At 38.3% G+C, this 22,426-nt stretch overlaps 1 protein-coding gene across 1 annotated transcript in view; it reads right to left on the bottom strand.

The window, feature by feature from the left end:
- The window catches only part of BMPR2 (bone morphogenetic protein receptor type 2), a 105,318-nt gene that overhangs the window by 38,285 nt on the left and 44,607 nt on the right, over positions 1-22,426 (bottom strand). Inside the window, exons 2-3 of the mRNA XM_053982060.1 lie at positions 15,685-15,858; positions 14,242-14,421 (exon numbers count right to left, since the gene is read on the bottom strand). Coding sequence (XP_053838035.1) covers positions 14,242-14,421; positions 15,685-15,858 — 354 coding nt within the window. The remainder of the gene's footprint in view (positions 1-14,241; positions 14,422-15,684; positions 15,859-22,426) is intronic.

Below are 22,426 nucleotides of genomic sequence, written 5' to 3'. Positions count from 1 at the left end.
ACACTTATTCACACAGATACTGTAGAAATTAGAATGGAAAAAGTAGCCTTTTAAAAATTAATATAAAGAAGTTCCCTGTCAAGCTAATTTACTCAAATCCTGACCATACCATGAAATCCTATTAAATGAAAGGCAGAAACCTCAAGTCCCATTAAGTAAGTAGAAAATCTTTTTTTGCTAAACAAAAAAAACCAAAATTAAACTTGAGACAGACTCCTTTCTGACAGGTGCTCCCTCTTTAACACATCACAAAATATATGCAGTCACAGGCAGGGTTTTCAAATGGTTCTTCTGGTTCCCAACTGGTCACCATCAAAGCATTTCTACACTTCATTGAAGACACTTTTAACACATCCTTGTTTGGTCACTTGAAATTTAAGATACCCTCCACCACTAGTCTAGATTTCAGAATATGCAACTCTGTAAGCTTCATCAAAGTGAAAATACATACCCAGGACAAAAATGAGGATTTGTGATTGCAAATCAACTTCATGCTTTCAGCCTTAACTATGGTTTTGTAGTTGGGATTTTCTTTCCTTTTTTTCCTTCCTTATTCCTTCTAACAACTCACAGGTAATCATACCAGTTATGCCTCTGAACAGATATTGTCCTACTATTGTTTCAGACAAGAGTTCTAGTTCCCAATCTATCCTTCAGAAAAGGAAATCCAAGTGTTCTGTGAGTTCCACAATGCTTACACAACACACTTTCTATTTTTCTTTCTAAATTGCCATTTCCTGAAAGATTTCAACACCTGGAAAGGTCTCTCAGGAGCCCAGTTCACTGCAAAAATACATGAAGTTGTCAAGTACTTGACCACATTTCTACCAAACAATCAAAACATAGCTCCATTACAGGTAGAAGCTGATGGCATGTGCAAGAACATATTTGCCTCTCAGAAAAACCTGCACCTACCTGGTAACTGATTCATTCCATAACCATCTAGAAAGAATGGAAAAGCCTGCCTTCCAATCTCATGTCAAGGGCTCTATCGTAACACGGGCCAGCGTTGTGCCAATAGCACTTTTGGGAATAAGACAAAACCCATTACAATGATTACAAAGACAGTGTAAGAAATTCATGTCATGCTTCTGGCATCAGATGTGCTAGGCTACTCATCAGGTTTGGCATATGCACTATAAATGCCTAAAAAGTGGTAATTTCAATTCTTACACAGGTAGAAAAAACCTAGAAAAAGCTCTAAATTTACCTGCTTATGTCCACCTACCAACTCACATGTAAGTGTGCAGACATAAAATGAACATGTCCTTGATGAACATTTAGGTGACACACGATCTCAGCTAATCAAATACTTCGTGCTTTGTGCCCTCATACAACAGGAAACTTCTGTTCCACAGCAATCATGGCACAATGACCACACAGCCAGAGTTTTCTTAAATGTAGGACTGTGCTCACCTCCACTCCCTGCTCTGAGAAGTCTACTACAGATTACACACCAGCTCAGTGTAGGATCAAGCTCAGCAGAGCTGGGAGAACCTGCTCAGACTGGTATCTTTAGTACCTTATTTCACTTGGTCTATTCTGGAATATCTAGTGAAATCAAGGATTCATTAGTTATGCATTTTCCCTCCATTAGCAATATTTAATTATTATTGTCTTCATCATAGGTCTCTAACATTTTAAGACTATTACTAAAATCTTCCCCCCTCCAAAGAGCTTGCTGTTCACAGTTCTAATTGAAATAATAAAAGCAAAACCACACCAAGCAAAAGAAAGCCCCCTCCCCAAAAACCCCAAACCAACTAACCTTTCTGAAAATAACATTTAAGTATAGAAAAAAAAAGGAAAAGTAATGTTAGCACACCTGAGCTATACACTGAAAGCTCAAATTAGTTTCAAACCTTTTCCTTGATGTACTCTCTCCCACTGCTCTTACTCACTAACCATTCTCTTCGTGCCAGACCGAAGCTTCCTATTTAACCCTCCAAAGCTGAGCAGGGACAGCCTATACCTCCCTTGGCTCTGTCTCCCTGTGCCAGCCTGAGCAGGGCTGGCAGGGCCTGGGGACAGCACTCCCCGAGTGCCTGGCACAGCACGCAGAGGTGTGTAATGCTCCTGGGCTGCAGTCTGTACTTATTTCACCCACACACAGCTTTAGTTTACTGCAGACATGCTATGAATGGCTCTGCAGCTGGGAGTGTCTCACACAGGAGTGAGCAGCTCTGCTCACCCAAACCCACCGTGGGGGGCACAGCCCAGCCTCGCCTGCAGGTAACAAGGGCAGGACTGTGCTGAGAAATTCAAGTGACTCTTCAGACTCATTTAAAAAACTTCTCAAAAAAAACAGTTAAAATATTTTCTTAATGTTCATCTGTCACTGATTTCTGTGGCTTTCCATGCCTTAATTTGCAGTAAGTTTTCACCAAGTTCTTTCTGCTTTCCCACAGCACGGTGAAACAGCGGTGTCTGGACCTGCATCCAAAGGAAGAACACTGCTCAGTGCAATTCACTGTGGTTCAGCATCATCCATTTTGCCTTAGTCACTGCAATTATCCTCAGAGAACAGAAATGGAGAAAAACAGAACCACAGCTCGAATATAACCAATTTGTATTTGCTGCAGTTTGAATGTCTACCCTGTCAGGAGTTCATGTTGGTGTGAATGTGGATATTGTCTCCATGCTTGGGGGTTATTTTGTCTGGTTTTTCTATTGGGGAGTGGGGGGTGGATTTGGGTTTTGCTTCTTTTTGAAGTTTTTATGTGTGTATTATACTGGTTTTAGTTTTCTTAAAGAGAAAACCCCCCCAGGTCAAAGGAATACATACATAAAGACTGTGCTTCTGTTTTATTACACTAGTACTAATTTATTGGGGTTTAAAGCTCTATTTCTACATGCATCACTACTTTTAGAGCAGGTTAATGCTTTAATAGGAGAAGCAGAGCTACAACCAAGCAAAAATGATTGCAGTGGCTCCATATTGTTGGTTCAGCTGTTTAGAACATTTATCAGCAGTGTATTCCTTCAGACAGACATATCCAGTTTGTGAACAAATCGATAGACAGGGCACTGAGCCACAACTCAAAGAGGAAAAAGAAATAAGAGAAAAATAAATATTTTTATTTGGCATAGGGGGAAAAAATCACTTTCATTGCTAAGCTCTAACACTTGTATTTCCTGTTCTAGCATTATGAAAGTGAGAAGTGTTTTCACACAGGCTGCAAGGATACCTTACACTCTTGCTCAAACTATATATAGTTTTAAGTCAATATGAATGTCTGAAACACGGAATTTTTTGCTAGTCTCAGAAAATACTTACAGGCCTGCAAGCAGATTCTAAATGAGCCTCATGCCACCAGGCCGAGGGAAAGCAAAAATCCAGGCCAAAGTCAAAAGCTGTATAATATCATTCACAGGTACTCCAGAAACCTTTAGGAAATAGCAATCCCAAGAAACATATATGCAGTATTTTGTAGGCTCAACCTTTCAAAGAAATGCATAAAACTGTAGCGATTAAACATTTGAGTCCACCTCACTGGAATCTCAAAGGAATTTAAAAGAATTGGATCACAAACTCCTATCTCACTGCAACTTAATATTAATATCTTAGAAAAAGAAGTCCTTCTTCACATCTCTCAGAAAATTACAAATCTTTCTACTTCAATATAAGAGAAAAAAGCTCAAGCACAATTAAAAAAAAAGAAAGCAAAGGTAATGGAAAATCTTCACAGTTCCCTTTTTCAGTACATTCCTTGCCCTTAAAGATTGAATTCCTAACTCCCCCCCAGACATATCAGACATACAGCAAATGTTTTTCCATTAATTGATTCTGCATGGAAGTATACTACACAAACTGAAACAGGGTGAAACTCAGTAAGTTATATTTTAAAGCCAATTAATATATTGATTTCTTTCAAATTAAGAAATGTGTTACAGAACAAAACATCTTAGTATCCCAAAAATAAAACATTGATAAATAAACCAGGACTTCTGAGAATGAAATGTATGGACAACCTAAATAAATTTGATGTTTGGTTTTTTGAAAGATCAATCCCTATTCTGATATTGAAAACATGGAAGCTAAAATAGAACAAAAAAAATCTGCAGACCTCTAACAGCTGACATGAAACATCCGATCTCCTACCACAAAATTCAGCCCTAATGAGAATTGCAGCAAGGGAAAAAAGGTCTCTGTCACACACAAAAATAAACACAACACTTGGTGTCCCAACTCTAATGCTTATGTATTAGTGTCCATAGCAACACCTCATTCATTTTATTTATTAAATAAACCATATATAATAAACATTCTTTTTATTTATTAAATACAAAATAAATTTGTAAATTTAATTACAAAAAAGCAAAAATAATAGTGAATGGTATATATCAACAACAGCTAATTCAATATATACGGAAGGAAGGAAGGAAGGAAGGAACATTCCCAAACCTATCACAGAAAGAAAACAAAACTGCAGTATGACTAAGAAAAGTAACACCACAAAATACCAAGATAAAATAAAAAGACACAAAGTAATACTGAGTATGGGCATACAAAAGTAGTTATGGATTGAGGAAGTCTATTCTTTATAACTTCATTTAGGTCTCCTTATAACTTTTCCAGGAACTCACCACATCCTAGTCTGACCTATTAGCCACAGTAAGCTTTCTTCATTATACAAGCAACACACATGTAAACAGACTGGTATCAACTTGAATCCCTGTTTAAGTACACTTACATCCACAGGACACTTCACCAAGACTTTAGTGAATATACTGCCATCATCTTCCATTTAGACAGCAACAATAGTAGTTACTCCATCTTGGAAATTACAGCTTTAAAAAACCTGCAATTGGTGTGTAATCAGGGGTAATGTGACCAGCAGCACACTGATGCGATGCTTCCTGGCTTGTACTGGCTCACCTGGATGCTCTGAATCTGTTTTTCAAGCACATGTGTTCTGTTAGCCAGCAGCCAATAGATCACCTCAGGCAACTTCAAAACAACCCTGACATTTCAGTTCTTCAGAAATAATGGAGATATCTATAGCCAGGATGACATATGTCAGGAGCTAGATGCCCAGTTATGACACTTCACATTCAGAATTCCAGAGTTAGTCACACATTCTATCCAAACACTTGAGGCACTTAGCTGATTTGCCATTCACTCTTTTAATAAGAAGGACATGAGTCTTTCCTTGTAAGGAAAACTAATTTAAAACGCTGATCCCAAATATCCGTCCACATGCAAAGATTTTGTCTGATGTGATGAAAGGATGAAGGGAAAGAGACAATCCACAGCTTGCATCAAGTATAGCTCCCAACCCTTTTTATGCTCCCAACAGAAGAAGGTCCACCAGCACAGTTGTGAAAGAAATCAAATCACACAAATGAGAGTCACTTAGTGCATATATACAAAGATAAGCACAGTGTCAAGTTCAGGCTCTGGCTGCAGCACCTGCAAGCCAGATCCAAGCCAGCACATTGCTACCTGCAGCCTCTGCTCCCTGGTTTGGGGGCAATGCTGCCATCTCCACCCACAGCCTGCTCTGCACCAGCCTCTGCTCTACAGGAGCCACCTGGCAGCTAACCTACATAACCCCACCTCTTTTGTCTAAAAGTAATTCAAGTGTCCTTAGAAACAACATCAACTGTTAAAATCCAAATGTTTTATTTACCTAGAGCTCCTAGGATTGTGCCAGATTGAAAGGTCATTAGCATTTTACTCCAGATAGCACTCTCTCTGAAGACATGCTGAATGCTATATCATAAGGAAAGGAGCCAGAAATCAATGTTAAGTAATGTACTGGATTTTCTGGACCACATTATTTTTCAGATAAAGAAAAAAAATTTTCAAAAACGGCTCAATAAGGAAACATGATTAATGACCAACTTTGAAGGGCCAACATATTTTAAGTGTCTGTCTGGACTTTCAGTCTCCTCTGAGGCACTGTGCTGAGCTACAGCTGCAACTCAGGTAAGACTGAAAAGCAGCTGGGCTAACAAGTTACTCTAAGAGTAAGTCAAATGCCAAGAACCTAAAGCTTTCTTTATAAACTGTATCCATTTCAAAACCGTGACAGAAAATCAGATTTTGTCAGCAAACTAGCACATAGGACAGAAACAAGTGAGACTTACTGAAAATGTCTAATTAAGGAGGAAGAAAAAGACATGAAAGGCTTTCCATGATGTAAACACTGTTCTGCACAGACGAGCCTAATAGCACTGAACAGCAAATAACCCAATATTTATAAGTGATCTTCTGTTTTGCACTTAACAGCTCCAGCCCCAAGTCTGCCTCTTACTATGCCAGTAGTCTGAGGACAAAGCCTATTACTGTGCTGGGCATAGGGTAGGAATTTATTAGTAGTAGCTGGCAACACCTAGCAGTGCTTTATAACCAAACTTCACAGAGCTCTTGTGCCTTTTAATCTTAACTCCATTCATTGCAAAATTGTTCAAGAAAACCAGAGCAGAGCCATGCTAAAAATCCTGAGGAATGCTCTGTGGGTAACATGGCAGGACAAAGGGGGTTATGAGAAACAGTGTTCACAGCAAGCCCAGCAGCTCCAGGCTGCCCAGGGAGATACAACTGCAGTATTTTGAAGCTAATGCCCTCTGTCAGGAGCTGGAGCCACTGAGCAGCCTGTGCACAGCCATTTCTGCCATTCTGGCTCAGTGCAAGGAGCCTTTAGCATGACAAGACAGGGAAAGCAGGAGATCAACACAGCCAGTGTTGAGCCAACGTGAAAATAAACATTAGAAAAAGCACAGGGACACAGACAAGCAGAACATCCACAAAACATAAACAGTGTTTCCATTTTGTTTGGCAATGACTTCAATGTACACTATCTTGGCTAATTCAGTGAGTATGCTTTGTTGAGCAGAGTTACCTAAACAAAATTCACAAGTCTTTAAAGGAGAAATGCTTCCACAGAGATGTTGTCTTAACTCCCACTGAAATATTACAATTTACAGCACCCAGCTTTAAAATATTTGAGGAATAGTTACTGAAGCCTTCCACCATCAGAAAGCCTATCAATCTATAATGTCACCCAAAAGTGCACTGATAGTCAATCTGCCTTCCAGAGAGCTCCTATTTCTCAAATGATTTGTATTAAGTAGCAGTGTAGGGTTTGTTTAGAATAATGATGCTATTGCATACATGTATTACACTGCATATTGCAGCATGTGAATAAAGCCATAAAAGTATAGCACCCTTGTCTATTCTCCGCTTTGCCTTGAGATGAGGCAAAACAACTCCTTATCTGCTACCTTTATTATTTACAGTCCAGCTTTCCACTAATGCATTCTGAAAGAGTATCATTCTTAGGAGCCTTATCTACTTTTACCTTGTGTCTCTAAGGCATTCACAATAAAGCCCCAATGCACACTGTCACAAAAGGTATCAGCTAATGATGACACTGAATGTATTATACAAGAATATAAAAGTATGACAGTACACAGCACTCCCAGTAAATGGAAACAGTATCTTTACTATATTTGTATTACCCAAAGATATTTGCAGATCTTTAAACTCTTAGAAGTGCATAAAACATAAGCAAGTAACTTCCAGCTGAGATGCAAATTAGTGCCTCAGGAACTGCACATGATACAAGACTGTGAATCATTTATTTACAGATATTGGGTAACTTAAAATGCACGTTTTCACTATTACTGAAGATGGCAAAACCAGTGATTACATTACAAAAATTTGTGATTATTTTCTTAATTTTAGATCTTAAATGTGAATAAAATATTCGCTGTGGAGTACTAGAAACAAGCAGGCTACTTCAAGGATGACAAAGATGCAGATCAGACAATTGTATCAAACAAATAAGCTAAAAGTTATGCTCACACGCACTTGAGGAATTGAAATCTCTAAGGACTCAAGAAAAATGTTTAGCCCTCTGAAACAAAGCACAAATACAGCTCTAGCACTTCACAAACACACTATATTGCAATTTCAAGATACAGAAAAAATCCCACCTTGCATCCAAAACCAGCCCTTTTTAGATTCCAGCATATTTTTAAGAGAACTTTGCTGAAGATCCTTGTTCTTGGCCCTCCATGTCACAACGCACTACTAATTCCTGCAGTTACCTTTCCATCAAGTGTGCTCCAACGGGAGTCTGACAAAGCAGTAAGGAATGTACTCGTAAAAAGGAAAAAAAAAAAAAAAAAGTGTTTGGGTTTTGGGTTATTGGTGTTTTTGTAAAAATAATATTTGAAATGTTTCTGCTTTTTCAAACAAACATGTTTGCTCTTTTAACATGGTTTTCAGCATTTTGTGGGCTTGGTGCATAGCAGAAATTTAAAAACATTTCCAAAACATTTCACTGTCAGTGCAAGTAAAACACTTCAATTTCATCTTCCTGATTAAATGTTTCTGTAAGAGAAAAAATTTACACATACAGTTTTCTGCCAAAGTATGTTTTGCCTTCACAGCTAACATTTCATATGCAAGACTCCAATTTCACATCAAAGCTTTACTTTTAAATTCAGTACAGATTCAAATTTAATCTCAGGAGACTGATGTCTTAGAAGTGCTTAAGTGCTGCTACCAACAATCTTTAAGAGATTCTGCTTTTGATAGATTCAGTTTTAATGGGAAACTGAAGTTACTCGACAAGCATTACCAGTTATCTTGAGAGACTTGCAAAACATTGCATTGGTTCTACAGAAGTTAAGGCTTTCACTTCAATCTCTAAATAACCTTCTCCAGCAATTGCTTTAAAACTGCTTCCTGCAAAAACTTTCACTTCTGCTCTTTCTCCCCTACCCTAATCCACAGCACCACCACTTTTCCCTCAGCTGCAATGACACAAGATACAGCCTTAATTAGGCCACATTTCCGAAATCTTATCACTAAGCATTTGTAGCAATGTGTACCCAGTGTCACAGCCCCATCCGTGGTTAATTAATTTCCTGTAACCAAATAAATGGCAAAAAATGCCCCACTAAGCGCTACATTTTAGACAGAAAGGCAACTGAAGGTTCAGGAAAATACACATTTGTTAACAGCTGGCTAAAAATCCAAATATTTCATAATGAAGCCAGTATATTAAGGAATTGTTTAAAAAAAGCCCTACATTTCATTTTCCCCCTCTTTCACCTGCTCCACATACAATCTCTTTTAAGAGAGACACATACTAAGAAATCTCCATGCGCATTCACCTGTATCTCCTTCAGCAGTTCAGCCACTTCATTTTCTACAGCAACCTAAAGCAACTTCCTCAGAGGCACAGTACCATCCTCTTGCATCAAATGCTGAACTGTCTCAAAGTAAACTTCTTTTTTTAGGAAATATTAAGGCCCTTAGTTACTGCCTTACTATTTCATCCCCTGCCTTATAACACAGTGAAGGTGCATTAACGACATAGAATGCCTCGTCTCCTCACTGAAGGTGCCTGACTGACTCCCAGTCCTTTCAAGGGTACACATTTTAATCCTCATGTAGATCACTCCCACCTTCATCTTTTAAAACCTGAGATCTGCCACCTTGCAAAGGTTTGTAATTTCCTCTTTACATCTAAATCACCTGAAAACAAAAAGAATAATGCACATGAAGGAAAAAGCTTATTTACAGAGGGTTTTTTTAGATTAGGCAGATCAGAAATGAAAGACCTGCTTAAACATCAGCTACAAACGTAGCTGATCAGGTGCTGCAAACCAGCTGAAGTAAATGCATTTCAATTATAAATTAATATCAGATGCTGTTCTCCAGAAAAAGCAGTTCAAGACAACTGAGAGTGAACAGGGTTACAACTTTCCAAAATTAGCCTGACATGATCTAATTCAGCTTCAGTGGGAGTTAGATTGGGCCACGTGCCCACAGCTACATAAGTCTAACTGCTGCATCTCAAAAACAATAGTTAAATGAAAACTATCTCGTTACCACCATAATTAACCTGTCCCAGCCACACACATTAGTAATTACTTTTTTTTTTTATGATAACTTTTGTCAAAGTTTCCACACAATTGCATGAGCACTTCAAGACAGACTTTTACATACCTATTTCATATACATAGCAAGAAGGCTGGCAAAGAGACACAAGAATGTTACACTGGAAAGATAAGCCTGTTATCAGTGTTTCAGAGTGAAGAATAACTTCCTTGACTGCTTGAGGTGGTCACTTTCTATCCACAACTCAGTGATCTTATTTAACAGAGGTTTCCTAAATCCTCTAAAAATTGCAGCCACCATTAGCTGTTATGAGATGGAAACCCTATATAATATTCAACCACATGTACCAGTAACTGCTCAACTGTTGCTGCCAGGGATTTTTTTCCACATATCACACAAATACATCACCTGTCATAGAAAAAGACATTCTTAACACTTAGTTGCTGCTACATTAATTTATTTGCAGCACCAGGAAGCAGCCTTGAGGGAAAAAAAATAATTAAAAATTGCTCTTTCAACTTGATGTTATTTTAATGTGAATGTTTCATTACAGCAATATATCCATGACCAACAAGAGAGATCATTTAAGTCTTTAGCTACTTAATTTCTATTTAACTGGCTATTATGAATGATTGAGGAACTAATAAATTTGTCTTTGAAACAGTCTCAGAATTTAGGAAGCATTCTGGAGTTGTAACAGGCAGATATTTAGCATGTCAAATTAAATATTTGACAAGGCCAACGATGTAAACACATCTCAAAACACTGACCCAGGAAGCCATACCCCTTTTAGATAGGGTTAAGAGGTATATGAGTACACTGGCTGAAGTTCAGATGGAATATTTTTGGTCAATTTTTTGTGAAAATGTAAGATGGAAGAACAGTGAATCTATCCATGAGTGATTTATCACAGAAGAAGAAAGTACATCTTTCCCCAAAAGTACAAGTTAAGGATAGAGGACAAGTGGTGGTTTCTGAATGTTTGCATCTGAGTAGCTCCAAACTCCACAGGCAAATCTTGAAATCAGAAACAGACACCATTCTACATCCACTACTTCTGGCATCAGGATACAGCTATCTTCATCTCTGCCTTTTTAATACCTCCAGACTGTGGGTTCTAGACTATCACCCATCAAACAGTATTTGCAAAATTCTAGCTGCAGGGATTAGCAACCAACAGCTACTCAAATCTGCCTGGATTATCTTTAAGATAGAAGAGATGAATATTATGACTACTCAGATGTATGCTTGTTTTAAATTACCAGCTGCACATTAGGAAGCAGTAAGGATTAAATTTCAGGCTTCAAGAACCTGTTTGTCCTCAATCTTATATTTCATTTTTATAAAAATTTTGTTACAAGACAGGTTGGATTACATGTATTTATACCCTAATCAAACATATTTTTTTTAAAAAAAGCAAGCTGTTCTGTTCTACAGATACAGTTGAGAGATAAATATTTTGACATCCTAAAAACAACATTCACATTATCTTAAATGTTACACTTAATTTTTCTAATTGCTATATGTTACGACAATGATAATTTGATATATCTAATGTATTAAGATCTTAACTTAATTTTGTCTTCTTGAATCATTTATCGTCTAGCTGTATCTTTCAACACACCACTGTTAAGTATCATAGAAAAATGGCAACCAAGAGATTGTATAAAGTAATTATTTTATTCCTCCATTATTTTTCCGAATGGATTTAGCTCAAGGGCCTAACAGTATTCTGCTGTCTCCACAAATCATTCATACAGTTGCAAGGAAACATTTTTAAAAGAACAAGTGCAATTTTCCTTAAAAATTAAGCTTTAAAATGATTAGGTTCATCAGCAAGGTATTCAGGCTCCATTCGTTTTTAAACTACAGCTGAATTTCTACTTGTCATTCCACGAACTTTTTATTCTGTATGATTTTACTGAAAATGAGAAGAAAAACATTTACAAATACTTAGTTAACTGTCGGCTAAGTTCATAATTGTATGAATTCAGGCTGCACATAATTGTACACCAGTCACCTCCACTTCAAAATTTCCAGGATCTAGGAGGTCTCATACCTTACTTTGGGCCATTCAAGAACTATTTATCAAAAATACAGACGAAAAGTAATGCTCTTACAGTTCCCAGGCTGTAGTGAAATAACCTTCTGCACAAGATTTCCCATGTGACTGTGACCTGTTCAATTTAATAATCTAAAAGGTATGGTAACACAGATTGCCACAGCCTGTGCAGCTAACCTTGTTAATGTCCTTACAGCATTCTGGCAGCTATAACAGAAAGGCTGGAAGAGTGCCCAAGAAAGATATCCAGTAGCTAATACAAAGCTTCCCAACAATTCTATAAAAAATCAACCTTGCCAAAGCAAGAATTCTGTACTTAACGTGCCAAAACATAAACTTAGACCACCAAAATGGGTTCTGGAAGGAGCTGAGAGACCATGAACACTCCACCACTCAGAATGTGGGTCAGTAACATTGGAGGGGTCTGTGTGCTGCAGCCTCCCTGCTTTTTCACCCCTGCAGCTTTCTCAAGTATCCTGTACCTCCAGAGTGCTACCAGAGTGCTGGATATGGACAGCCAGGAGCAGCCCCATCTGTCAGATGCAGCAATGGTAGAGCTTCACAAATAAAACACCAGACTGGCAAATGAGGCCATCCTTGCTGCTGGAATGGCCATTTCTATCTCTTAACCCAGTCAAAGCAGACAGACAACTGTGCTCCGAAGCAACCTACTTTGCTTGTGCTTCTGCCTAGAGCCAAATTTGCCTATTATGAAAATGGAAGGTGACACAATAACACAGAACAGTTTGAGTCAGTAGAAATGTATGCTGCAGCACTCAATTACAGTTGGGTGAATTAAGGACTGTGTTACAGATTTAATCCACCTCCCCCCCACTTTGGAAGTCAAGATGGATCTTTTGGTATCAAAAATTCCATTTAAAATTATTTGAAGATTTTATCACTGAATTAATTCAGCTTGTAATTTTTATCCTCTGAGAAGAACAAGCACAAGTCATTTTGTAAGAGCCTGGTCTTCCTGTTTTGGGGGGACAGAAAGGGACAAGGAATTACCTTTACACCTGTTTTTCCTCCTGTCTAATTTCTCTGAACAACACTAACTCCAATCACATTTGGGGAGCCCAATCTGATGACTCTTACCAAAGTCAAGCAGAGTTTGTTCTGCACTGCACAGTGACACTGATTCCAAATGGTGATTGTTTACTGGTTCTACAAACAGTACTGTCAACCAAAAGGCAGCATGTTTTACCAACTTTCTTTACCCATTCATATTGTATACACTTTCCAAGTTAAAGACTGCTGGTTTTTAGCATGCCAAACCAAACCCTCATTTTGATCCAACTTCTTTACAAATACCAGACCCTACAGTCACTTTTGAAAGCACCAGTGATAGGCATCAGCATTTTCACACTGAAGTTAATTCAAATACTATCATTCCTAAACATATACTACTCTTCTTGCATTCTACAGCTGTAAATGCTATCCAATTATACACCTTCATTTCACAAAATACTTTCCACCAATAAAGAACTCTTGACATACAGAACAGTTGTGCCTCCATTTACATACCTAACTTTATTCAACTTCCCTTTCACAATTCTTATTTAGAAAAGGCTATCCAAATGTTTAGATTAGGACACTAACTCAGCTTCTTTACAGGTTCTTAACTTCTGGAACACAGTGAAGCTGTGTGTCTGCTAATTATGATCTTGCTTCTGTCATACCAGCTTAAGGGGTCTGATTCCTTGATTTGGATCTGTATGGTAGGCTGATTTTGTAATAAATAACTGAAAAGAAAATCACATTGCCCAAACTAGTATTCTTTGAACATTATGTCAAAGTTAGCCCTTACCAGAGGTATGGAAAAGAAAGAAGTCAGATTTCAGAGACTGTTGGAGAGAACTTCAACAGTCAAATACAAGACCAGTTCTACCACTCAAAACTACCTGTGATTCATGACTGAACAGACAGGCCAAACTTTTCAAAGATACCATAGTGTTAATGAAACCACTGGGCTCTTCTCAACAGAAGTCATGAATCTTCTGAATACCTCCACAGGCTTATGAGGTTGAGCATCCCAATATCAAAATACAAAAGATTAGAGACCATTTTGAAAAATATAATCTGTATTCAGCAGTTGCCAATACAAACAATCCTCTTGTAAGCATTTAGCTTGTTCTTTGTGGGACAATGTGGAATATGAGTGTGACAAACTTCCTAAGGGAAAGCTCTGCTCTGTTTGCCATCTCTGTGACACAGAAAGGTCACAGGTTTCACATTTAACAGTAGCACAAAAAGAAGGCTCTTTTCCTAAAGTCTTTATACCATGAAATGACAGCAACACAAACATCTGACTTACTGTAAGGTGTTGTATCAGTAGGGTCAGGAGGAGGGAAGTTTTCTGTGAAGTTGACATTACACAAGTCTGTACTACAGCAGCAGAAGCGGTATGTTCCATTCTGAATCAAGGAAGGGGTGGTTGTAACTATACACTCTTCAAAGTGACACTCCTGTGGGTCTCCTATATGAGACCAGCAACCTGCAAAAAGAAGCAAATGACTTTTTCTTTTTTTTTCAAGTAAGCATAAAGTTACTTCTACTGACTGGATAAACACACCTACAGAAATCCATACATTACCTGGTTAAACATTACAGAGTGGGGTGAAAACAATCATAAACAATCATAAATTGCTTGTCTGACTTTAGTACCACCTTTTAAACCAAAACCTGAAGAATTTCTTTTAGAACTCCCCATAGCCAAGGAGAAGAAAATGTGGTCAGGGATGAAGGCCAATATCCAGCTGTTGCTTTTCTATGATAAACCTGATTTTCTGAGCCTTCTAAGCAGAAATATGCTATTCCTCATCTCTCTGACACCACAGACCATATCACCATTTTCTTGTCCACAGACTAAATGAATTGTGACCTAGTCCCTTCCTTAGGCCACAAGACTATATCTACAGCTTGGTGCTTCTTGTATAATTTTCAAAATTCTGCCTTTCCTCATTATCAGCATCACTGGACTTTTCTACAGGACCACAACTTATTGCCTGGTTCATACCAGGTCCTTTGTCCCTGCAGCAACTGCTCATTCCCAAGTATGGTCAACAGCAGTTAAATGTCATTTATCCATAAATACCTGGAAGGGAAAGAGGCAGCAGTGGGGCAGAGGTGAGCAGTCAGGCTGCTCCCTTCAGCACATTGCCAGATCAAACAGGAATCATGGACTACAACTCCACAGGCTATTTGTAAATATCAGCTGCATTTTCACTCAGCCTTATACTACATTGACTTGCATCCAAGTAAAAAAGAGCAGAATCCCTGAGAATCATAATCAAAACACATCTCCAGAAACTGCAAGGCCCTCCACACCTCCCACCTTCATTCTCTCCACAGAAGAGCACTGAATTACAGTACTGACATGTGAACTACAGCTGAAATTTCCTTTGTCATCCAATCAATCTGAATATACACTTTTTACTTAATAACACACTCATTAAGATACATCAGTACATATGAAATTCAAGAAAGACATCTTCCTCTGGACATCCTATGTAACAAGAAATTTGAATGCTTCTTTCAACTGTACATTGATGTCTTTGGTCTCTTTTAGAAGTCATTCATTTCAAACAAACCTTCTGTTCACATTTTAAAAAGTTAAATGGGAAGTATAAAATTATGCATTTTGACAATGTGCAAGAAGTGTAGTTTTGCAGCTGTGCAGCTTTGTATGAGCTGGCTAGATCACAAAGAAGTGAAATAAGTAACAAAACTACTGCACTAAAACGGAACTGTTACATACCTTGTTTTACAAGATGTATGTCTCCTTCTCGTGTTTTTTCCCAAAGTCCATAGCAGGTACTACCTTTCATGCACAAAATTGTGCCATTCTCCTGGGAGATTCGGCTCTCACTGATTCCATGGTCCTGCTGATATGGGTCTTTAAACGCACACAGCCGCTCTTCACTCTGTGTAGCTTTAGCCAAAGAAAGAAAAATAATTTTTGTCAGTGATTCTATGCATAAAACACTAACTTTAATAAAGAGATGATTAAGGTCTTCTGAAAAGATACATTCAAAAAAAGCTGTAACTTGATGTGTAACTACAAGGCACTTAGATACTATTCAGAAGTACAGCTCAGCAAACATCCAATCACAGAAAGAATCCGTAGTAGATTTTTCAACAACTAGATTTCATCCAGTTCTTTAACTCCCATCAAAGCATTGGCAGCAAAAAGATACAAGATGAAGTAGATTGGTCTTTTGGGTAAAACAGATTTTGAACTTAAAGTAAAATTATAGCATATGTAATTGTAAATTATTAAAGGTACTGTATAAAATATCTTCTCACAGATGGTTTATTTCTTTGATCATTCTTCAGCACTGGTCCCAAAGAAGCCATGTTTCAGCAAGGCAGACTTAGTGCAAGAACACTGCTTCACTGTGTCACTAGCTGGGGTTATTGGGTACGAAAAACCAAGAGACTTGGATACATGTGTCTCTCTTTTAAGGCTGTTACTATTCATTAAGAGTCAAAATTTGTAATTCTTTTATGCTCAGACAACTATAGATTGCTGCACTATTCAGGCCAGCGAATGCTGTCAGTGTTTCCCAGTTTATTGTGTGGCAGCAGTAATTAAAATAGCACAACTTAGCTGATTTTCCTACTGGTCTGGTAGAATGTGTGTGATCAGTTGAGCTGTGTGTCAGCTCAGTGGGAGCAAAACTCTCAGCTGAGGAGACAGAGACTTCTTAAGCCAGTGTAATTCAATCACTTGCAGCTCCCCACACTCCAAGAACCTGGCTGGCAGTCCATGCTGCTCACCCACCTCTCTGAACTCTGGTCAGAAAGTCAGTCGCCTAAATTTCATATCCAATTTCTTTTTAAATCTCTCTGAGCAGAGTTAGTCAAATTACTGAGTACAAAAAGGTCACACATGAACAGCCAGCACATGCTGCCTCCAACAGAACTTGCCAGTTGCACGCTGTAGTTTTATTCTCAGAACAGCTGAGTATGCCAGGCGTGAAGCATCTGTCCTGCATTCTCTGCTCCATGACACGGCACCAGCCAAGAAACAACGTATGAAAGGACAGGACCCCACTGCCATAAGGGAACTGGACCTGACTCACTTTTCGAAAAGTCAGAGAAGAAAAAAAAACTATCACAGAATTATAATTTTCAAGACACAATGGGACAAAAGTATACAGGCTTGTGAAATTGGACACATCTGCTCTGAGGGACAGGAGGAAGGTTTTAAAACCTCTTGCATATGATAGCTGAGTGGGGCTAAGGCCATCCAAGATCTGGTTGTTTACAAAATGCTCAAATTGCTGCAAGATAAGGCCTTTCATAACTTGCCTTTGTGAAAAATTGATTTTAAAGAACAGAATTTCTGAAACAGCCACACAAATCTGGTTTCCTTATTTAAAAAGAAAAGTAATTCCAGAAAAGTCCACGTTAATAATACCTCAATATGTTAAAAAACAAAATCTTTGAACCCATGAACTAATAGAAGGAGAAAAAAGACCAAAACCAACCAAAACCTTTTGAGTTTGCCCTAGACTCAGACAAAAAATAATGACATGCATCGTGTCTGTGCACCACTGACTGAGACAGCTTTAATTGCTTATTTTTCAGGTCTCTTAATCTTTCTATAGAACTCCTAAGATCAAGGTTGAAAGGTAAGAATATGAGAAGATACTCAAAGACAAGTTGTTAAGAATCATGCTAGATGCTGTCCAACCATACATGTACTACAGAAAATAAAAGTAACTACCAAAGGCTTTTCTGATTTAAAAAGGCTGCACTGCCCTATAAGAATACCTGCAGAGGAGAGGATGGGGCAAGCATGAGAAAATACAACACAGAGCTAGCAACCTGAGTGTCTATCCATTTTCTTGCAAAGTAATAAAAATATAAGTTAACTTGACACAATTTAATGTCAGATGATCTCAGTGGGAAACTTTTCCAACAAAAAAAATAAAGGTTACTCATCCAACAACTAGAGTTTTCATGCTGATCACTGCACATTCCTGCTTCGATTATAACTCGGAGAAGCACGGCCCCTGTGGGAGCAGTACCCACTGCAATACTCTGCTGACCCCTGCCCCTTCCCTGATGGCATGGAACATCTGGAGAACAGGGGACATGGAACAAAAGCTACTTTATTTTTCTCTATGGCATCTGTGTGTTCATTGTTGAAGTTGTAATGCCGAAGAAAATTGGGTAGGGCAGAAACCATCTTGCAGAACAACAGAATAGATGAGCTGCTTCAGTTACTGCTTGTGATTTCAGTACATTCCTGCCCTGGGATTTCTTTCTTCCAGGCAGTGGAAACTAATGAGATTTAAAAACTTTTAGTGCTGGAATACTTCTAGGTCAGGTCCTGAAAGCAGCCTCTAGCCTAGGTGAGTATGCTTGTATGCCTTAAACCTTGCCCAAAAGAAGTACTACAAAATACTACGACAAAAACCACACAAGAGTGCTGGAGTGCCTCTTTAAAAGCTGCCATATTTCAACAGAAATCTTACTCTTCAAGGTAAAATACTGTTGCTCATTTGGATTTCCACATGTTCCACATGGATGACGTTGTTTGTCAGTTTTCAGTCAACATGGAAGCCAGTAGGTGTGCAGGGTGCATTCAGAGCTGAAACACATCTCCCTGTCCCTTGGGAGCTGTGCACCTGCAATGCTTAGGGCAGCCACTAACACACTCTGTAGCAGCTTAGCTAGAAACAATTCCAAAGCTGCTTCTCCATGCTTGGAGATACTTGAAAACTGTCTAGACAGGGTCCCAGGCAGCTGGCTTTAGGTGACCCTGCCTCAGTAGAGTTGGACCAGATGACCTTCAGAGGTTCCTCTCAACTTCAACCATTCTGCAATTCTTGCATGTCTCCAATGTGCAGCAAACACAACACAAAAATTATTTCTCAGCTGGGCTACTTACTCTCTTTTGTCTCCAAGGCAGGCAAGATGGTAGGGTAAGACTAGAACTACTGGATTCTCTTGCTTGTCTTCAGTTCAAACAGATCCAAATAGACCCAAGGAAATACCTTAATGTTAAGATCTTCATTAAACAACATGAGCAATTAAAGTAAGTAACTTATCCTATGAAGACTGAGGCTCCTGAACCACTCTATTTGATACATCCAGTTCATCTGCTACCTGTCAGAAACATGAAGGTCCCTGCAGACATGTGCTCACCAGATATTAGGGAGCCATGAGCAGTTCACTCTATAGTGCCCTTTTCCTTACAGATTTCACAGACCCAAGGTGCACCAGCAGGGTATCCTCAAATCAGCAAAATGCAGAAGCCATTTACAGATCAAGCTATGGCAGTGTATCTGCCCAGACATGAAATGTCCCAGCACACAACCACAACCAAGACCTAGCAGCAAAGTGGCAGCATAGGTTTCACAGGATATTCTGCTGCATGGCTGAAGTCATCCTTTAAAACCCCGAATTTACCTTTATAAGGTAATTTGATAGTAAACTCTGTTTGTTCATCACATTGAACTCATTATACATTCCGATATTTTCTAATTAACCCTTTAATGAAATTTCATGAGAGATTTTGAAATAAATAAATGGCAACTGAATGCCTACATATCACACACCACTGAAAAATTTGCCACTGGAGAAACTGTAGAAGCAACGGATAGGATGACACTGAAGAGGACAAAAAATAAAATTTAAACAACAAATTATGAAAGATTTATAATGAAATGTCGATTTTCCATTCCTCTTGTATTTGCATACCAGACAAACTATGTCAAAATAATTCAATAGAAATAATAAAATGAACTCAAGCTCCTGTTCTCTCATCCTGCAGAGATTTCTAACAAAGACAAGAAGGGAAGGCACCATTCCCAGAAGCTCTACCAAGGCAAAAGCAACAAGAGCACAGCAAGCTCTTCAATTCCCTATCATAAACCAGAAAAAAAAAACAAAGCTCAAAATGAATTTTGCTGCTCTCCAGCCCATTTTACACCTCTATGTATACAAAAATACACGTTTATATACAGTTTCAGAAACAAACATGAGTGGCATTCACATAGAATATGGGTGCTCCAAGCAGTCATCTAAGAAACAGTAAATGTTCTCAGCTTTCCTGCTTGGCTGCCACTACTGGTGAGTCTGATCACCACATGCACATGTAACAGACTTTACTTGAATCAGACTGTGAATATTGTCATTTTCCAAGAATGGGTAAACAGACTACAATAAATTATTTTCTTGGAATCACAAAGGTACTGGAAATCACCCATTGTTTTCCAAGTCCATCCTGTGGCTCACGCTTACTGTCGCAGTGGTCTGGAGGCGTAGAGTTCACCCCCATACCACTATACAGCCCTGAAAAAGAGGACCAGGGCTTCAGGAATTTCCTTCTGGCATATAGCTCAGGTTTTTATGTGATTTACCATCTTAGAATTAGTCAGTTCTACTGTCAACAAAAAAAAAAAAAAACAAAAAAAAAAAAAAAAAAAAAAAAAACACCAAAAACCAAAAACCACAAACAAACCTGAACATTATCACAGAAAAAATGCTATATAGATTTTTTCAGTATTTCCCCCCTGTAATCATGCTGTTATTTCCAGCTGCTCAGAAACAGAGAACTGATTCACACTGATAAGTGAATTCTGTCTGTTCACTATAAAAACACCCTGAGATGTTTACTATCTGAGTATTTGTCTTTTTCTCCCACTAAAGATATTTTTGAACAGCAAAGACCACAAGAAAATTCCAAGTGCATCTACTCGGACAGAAATGCTCTATGCGCCTAACACACAATTCATCCATACTAGGAGGAGTTTAAACAAATGAACACGTCCCTGTTGTTTTTAATATTGTAATTCTTTCACGATCACTGCGTGTTCTAGGAAAACAACTACTGAAAACAATGAAAGAGAAATACCAAAAGTTACAGCAAATAACTGCAAATCCTTAGAACATGAGTCATATTTTCACTAATAGCATCGGAAGTCACTTCCATTAGTACTTAACTGATGCTTCCTGACCTTGCATCTACTCAATGCAGTACACAGAACTCACATCAAGTGCAAAGCGAGGGGGAAAGGAACAAAACAAAAGACTCAAATGTCACTCGAATGCTACTCCATGGTCTAATCATTGGGATTAAAGATAAATAAAACACTTGCCACTTTATGATTAACGCCAGGCAAAACATTTTGTGACTCAACAGTGACAAAGAGAAGAATGTGAGAACAGTCTGAAGACAAACCTGCACACAATCTACAAGAACAGACCTGCTGGTATCACAGACCACACACAGGGGTACCTTGTTTGTAATTACACCAACTGCCTTTCAGTCCATAAAGGTGATGACTTTAAAAAAAGGCAAAAAAAGAAAAAGGTTTCTGAGCATGTTTGCCTGTCATAGAATTTCTTTAAATACAGACCACCACACATTCAACTGGAAATCTCAGTAGGCTGCAACAGATTTGTTTTCAAAGATCGACGTTTTTTTCTGTAACTTGTCCTTTCAATTAGTAAGATTTTCATCAGAACAGCCATAGACACAAAACCTGTTTTATTTTGGTGCTGTCAGCTTTCTTTGGAGCCCTTTTATTTACACAATAGGGGGAAACATCATTGCCCTTGAGACAGGGTTATGAGATAGCTTGCATTATGAAGACATGCTATTATAAGGACGGTATACACCAGGAAGCTCCTCTGAGTATATCTTTTCAAATACTGATAGCTGAATTTTCGTGTGATGTACAGAAAAATAGAATCTTGAAGAAATCATCACTTAGCAAACACTCTGTTGCTTTTTTAAATCTTTTTCTCCTCAGAGGCTTTAATTACAAATATTTCTAAATGTGTATCCACTTATATTAAAATATATCATAAGCAGATGTCTTTTGAAGGAAGTTGTGCTTCTCCAGACAGACCATCCTCAATATCAACTTAGAGTGGGAGGACAAAAAGCTAAACTACTGGTAATCTTCCACATATTTGTACTTCCAGCATTCTGTTTTGTAGCATGTTTGACCAACTGAACAGCAGGGCTCTGCACTGACTGGTTAGAAAAACAAATAAATGGTGTGCCTAAGGATTAGGCATGAGGACATGAAGGTCTAAACTAACCTGAAATGGCCTGGAGACTTTGAGCAGGAGGTCAGGAGTAGCACAGTGCAACACAAAGCCTGGGAATGTTTGGTGAGGCAGGCTGCACAGCCTTTTGCTTTACACAACCACTGGACTAGTATTTTAAAGACATTAAGACGAAATAATGGAAATTTGCACAGGAGAGTACAGCAGGACTTCTAAGAAGGAGGCAGGAAAGTAAAGAAAAATGCTTCAGAAATTTACATCTGTGGTAAATTTACATATTTTCCTCTCCTCCTAAGAAAAAGAGGGGAAATAAAAACCACCATAATCATTAACTATTTTACAGGACATATTATGTACCTCAAGATATACTGTAAAATATATTTTGACAAGAAACCCTTTACAGTTTATACTTGGTGTTAAAATCTGGAATAATCTGTTCACAGTATATTGCATGTCCCTAGCCTTCG

The sequence above is a fragment of the Vidua macroura genome, chromosome 7 (assembly GCF_024509145.1).
Source record: "Vidua macroura isolate BioBank_ID:100142 chromosome 7, ASM2450914v1, whole genome shotgun sequence".
NCBI lineage: Eukaryota > Metazoa > Chordata > Aves > Passeriformes > Viduidae > Vidua > Vidua macroura.
Note: the sequence above shows the minus strand (reverse complement) of the source record. Positions and strands in the feature narration are given on the sequence as shown.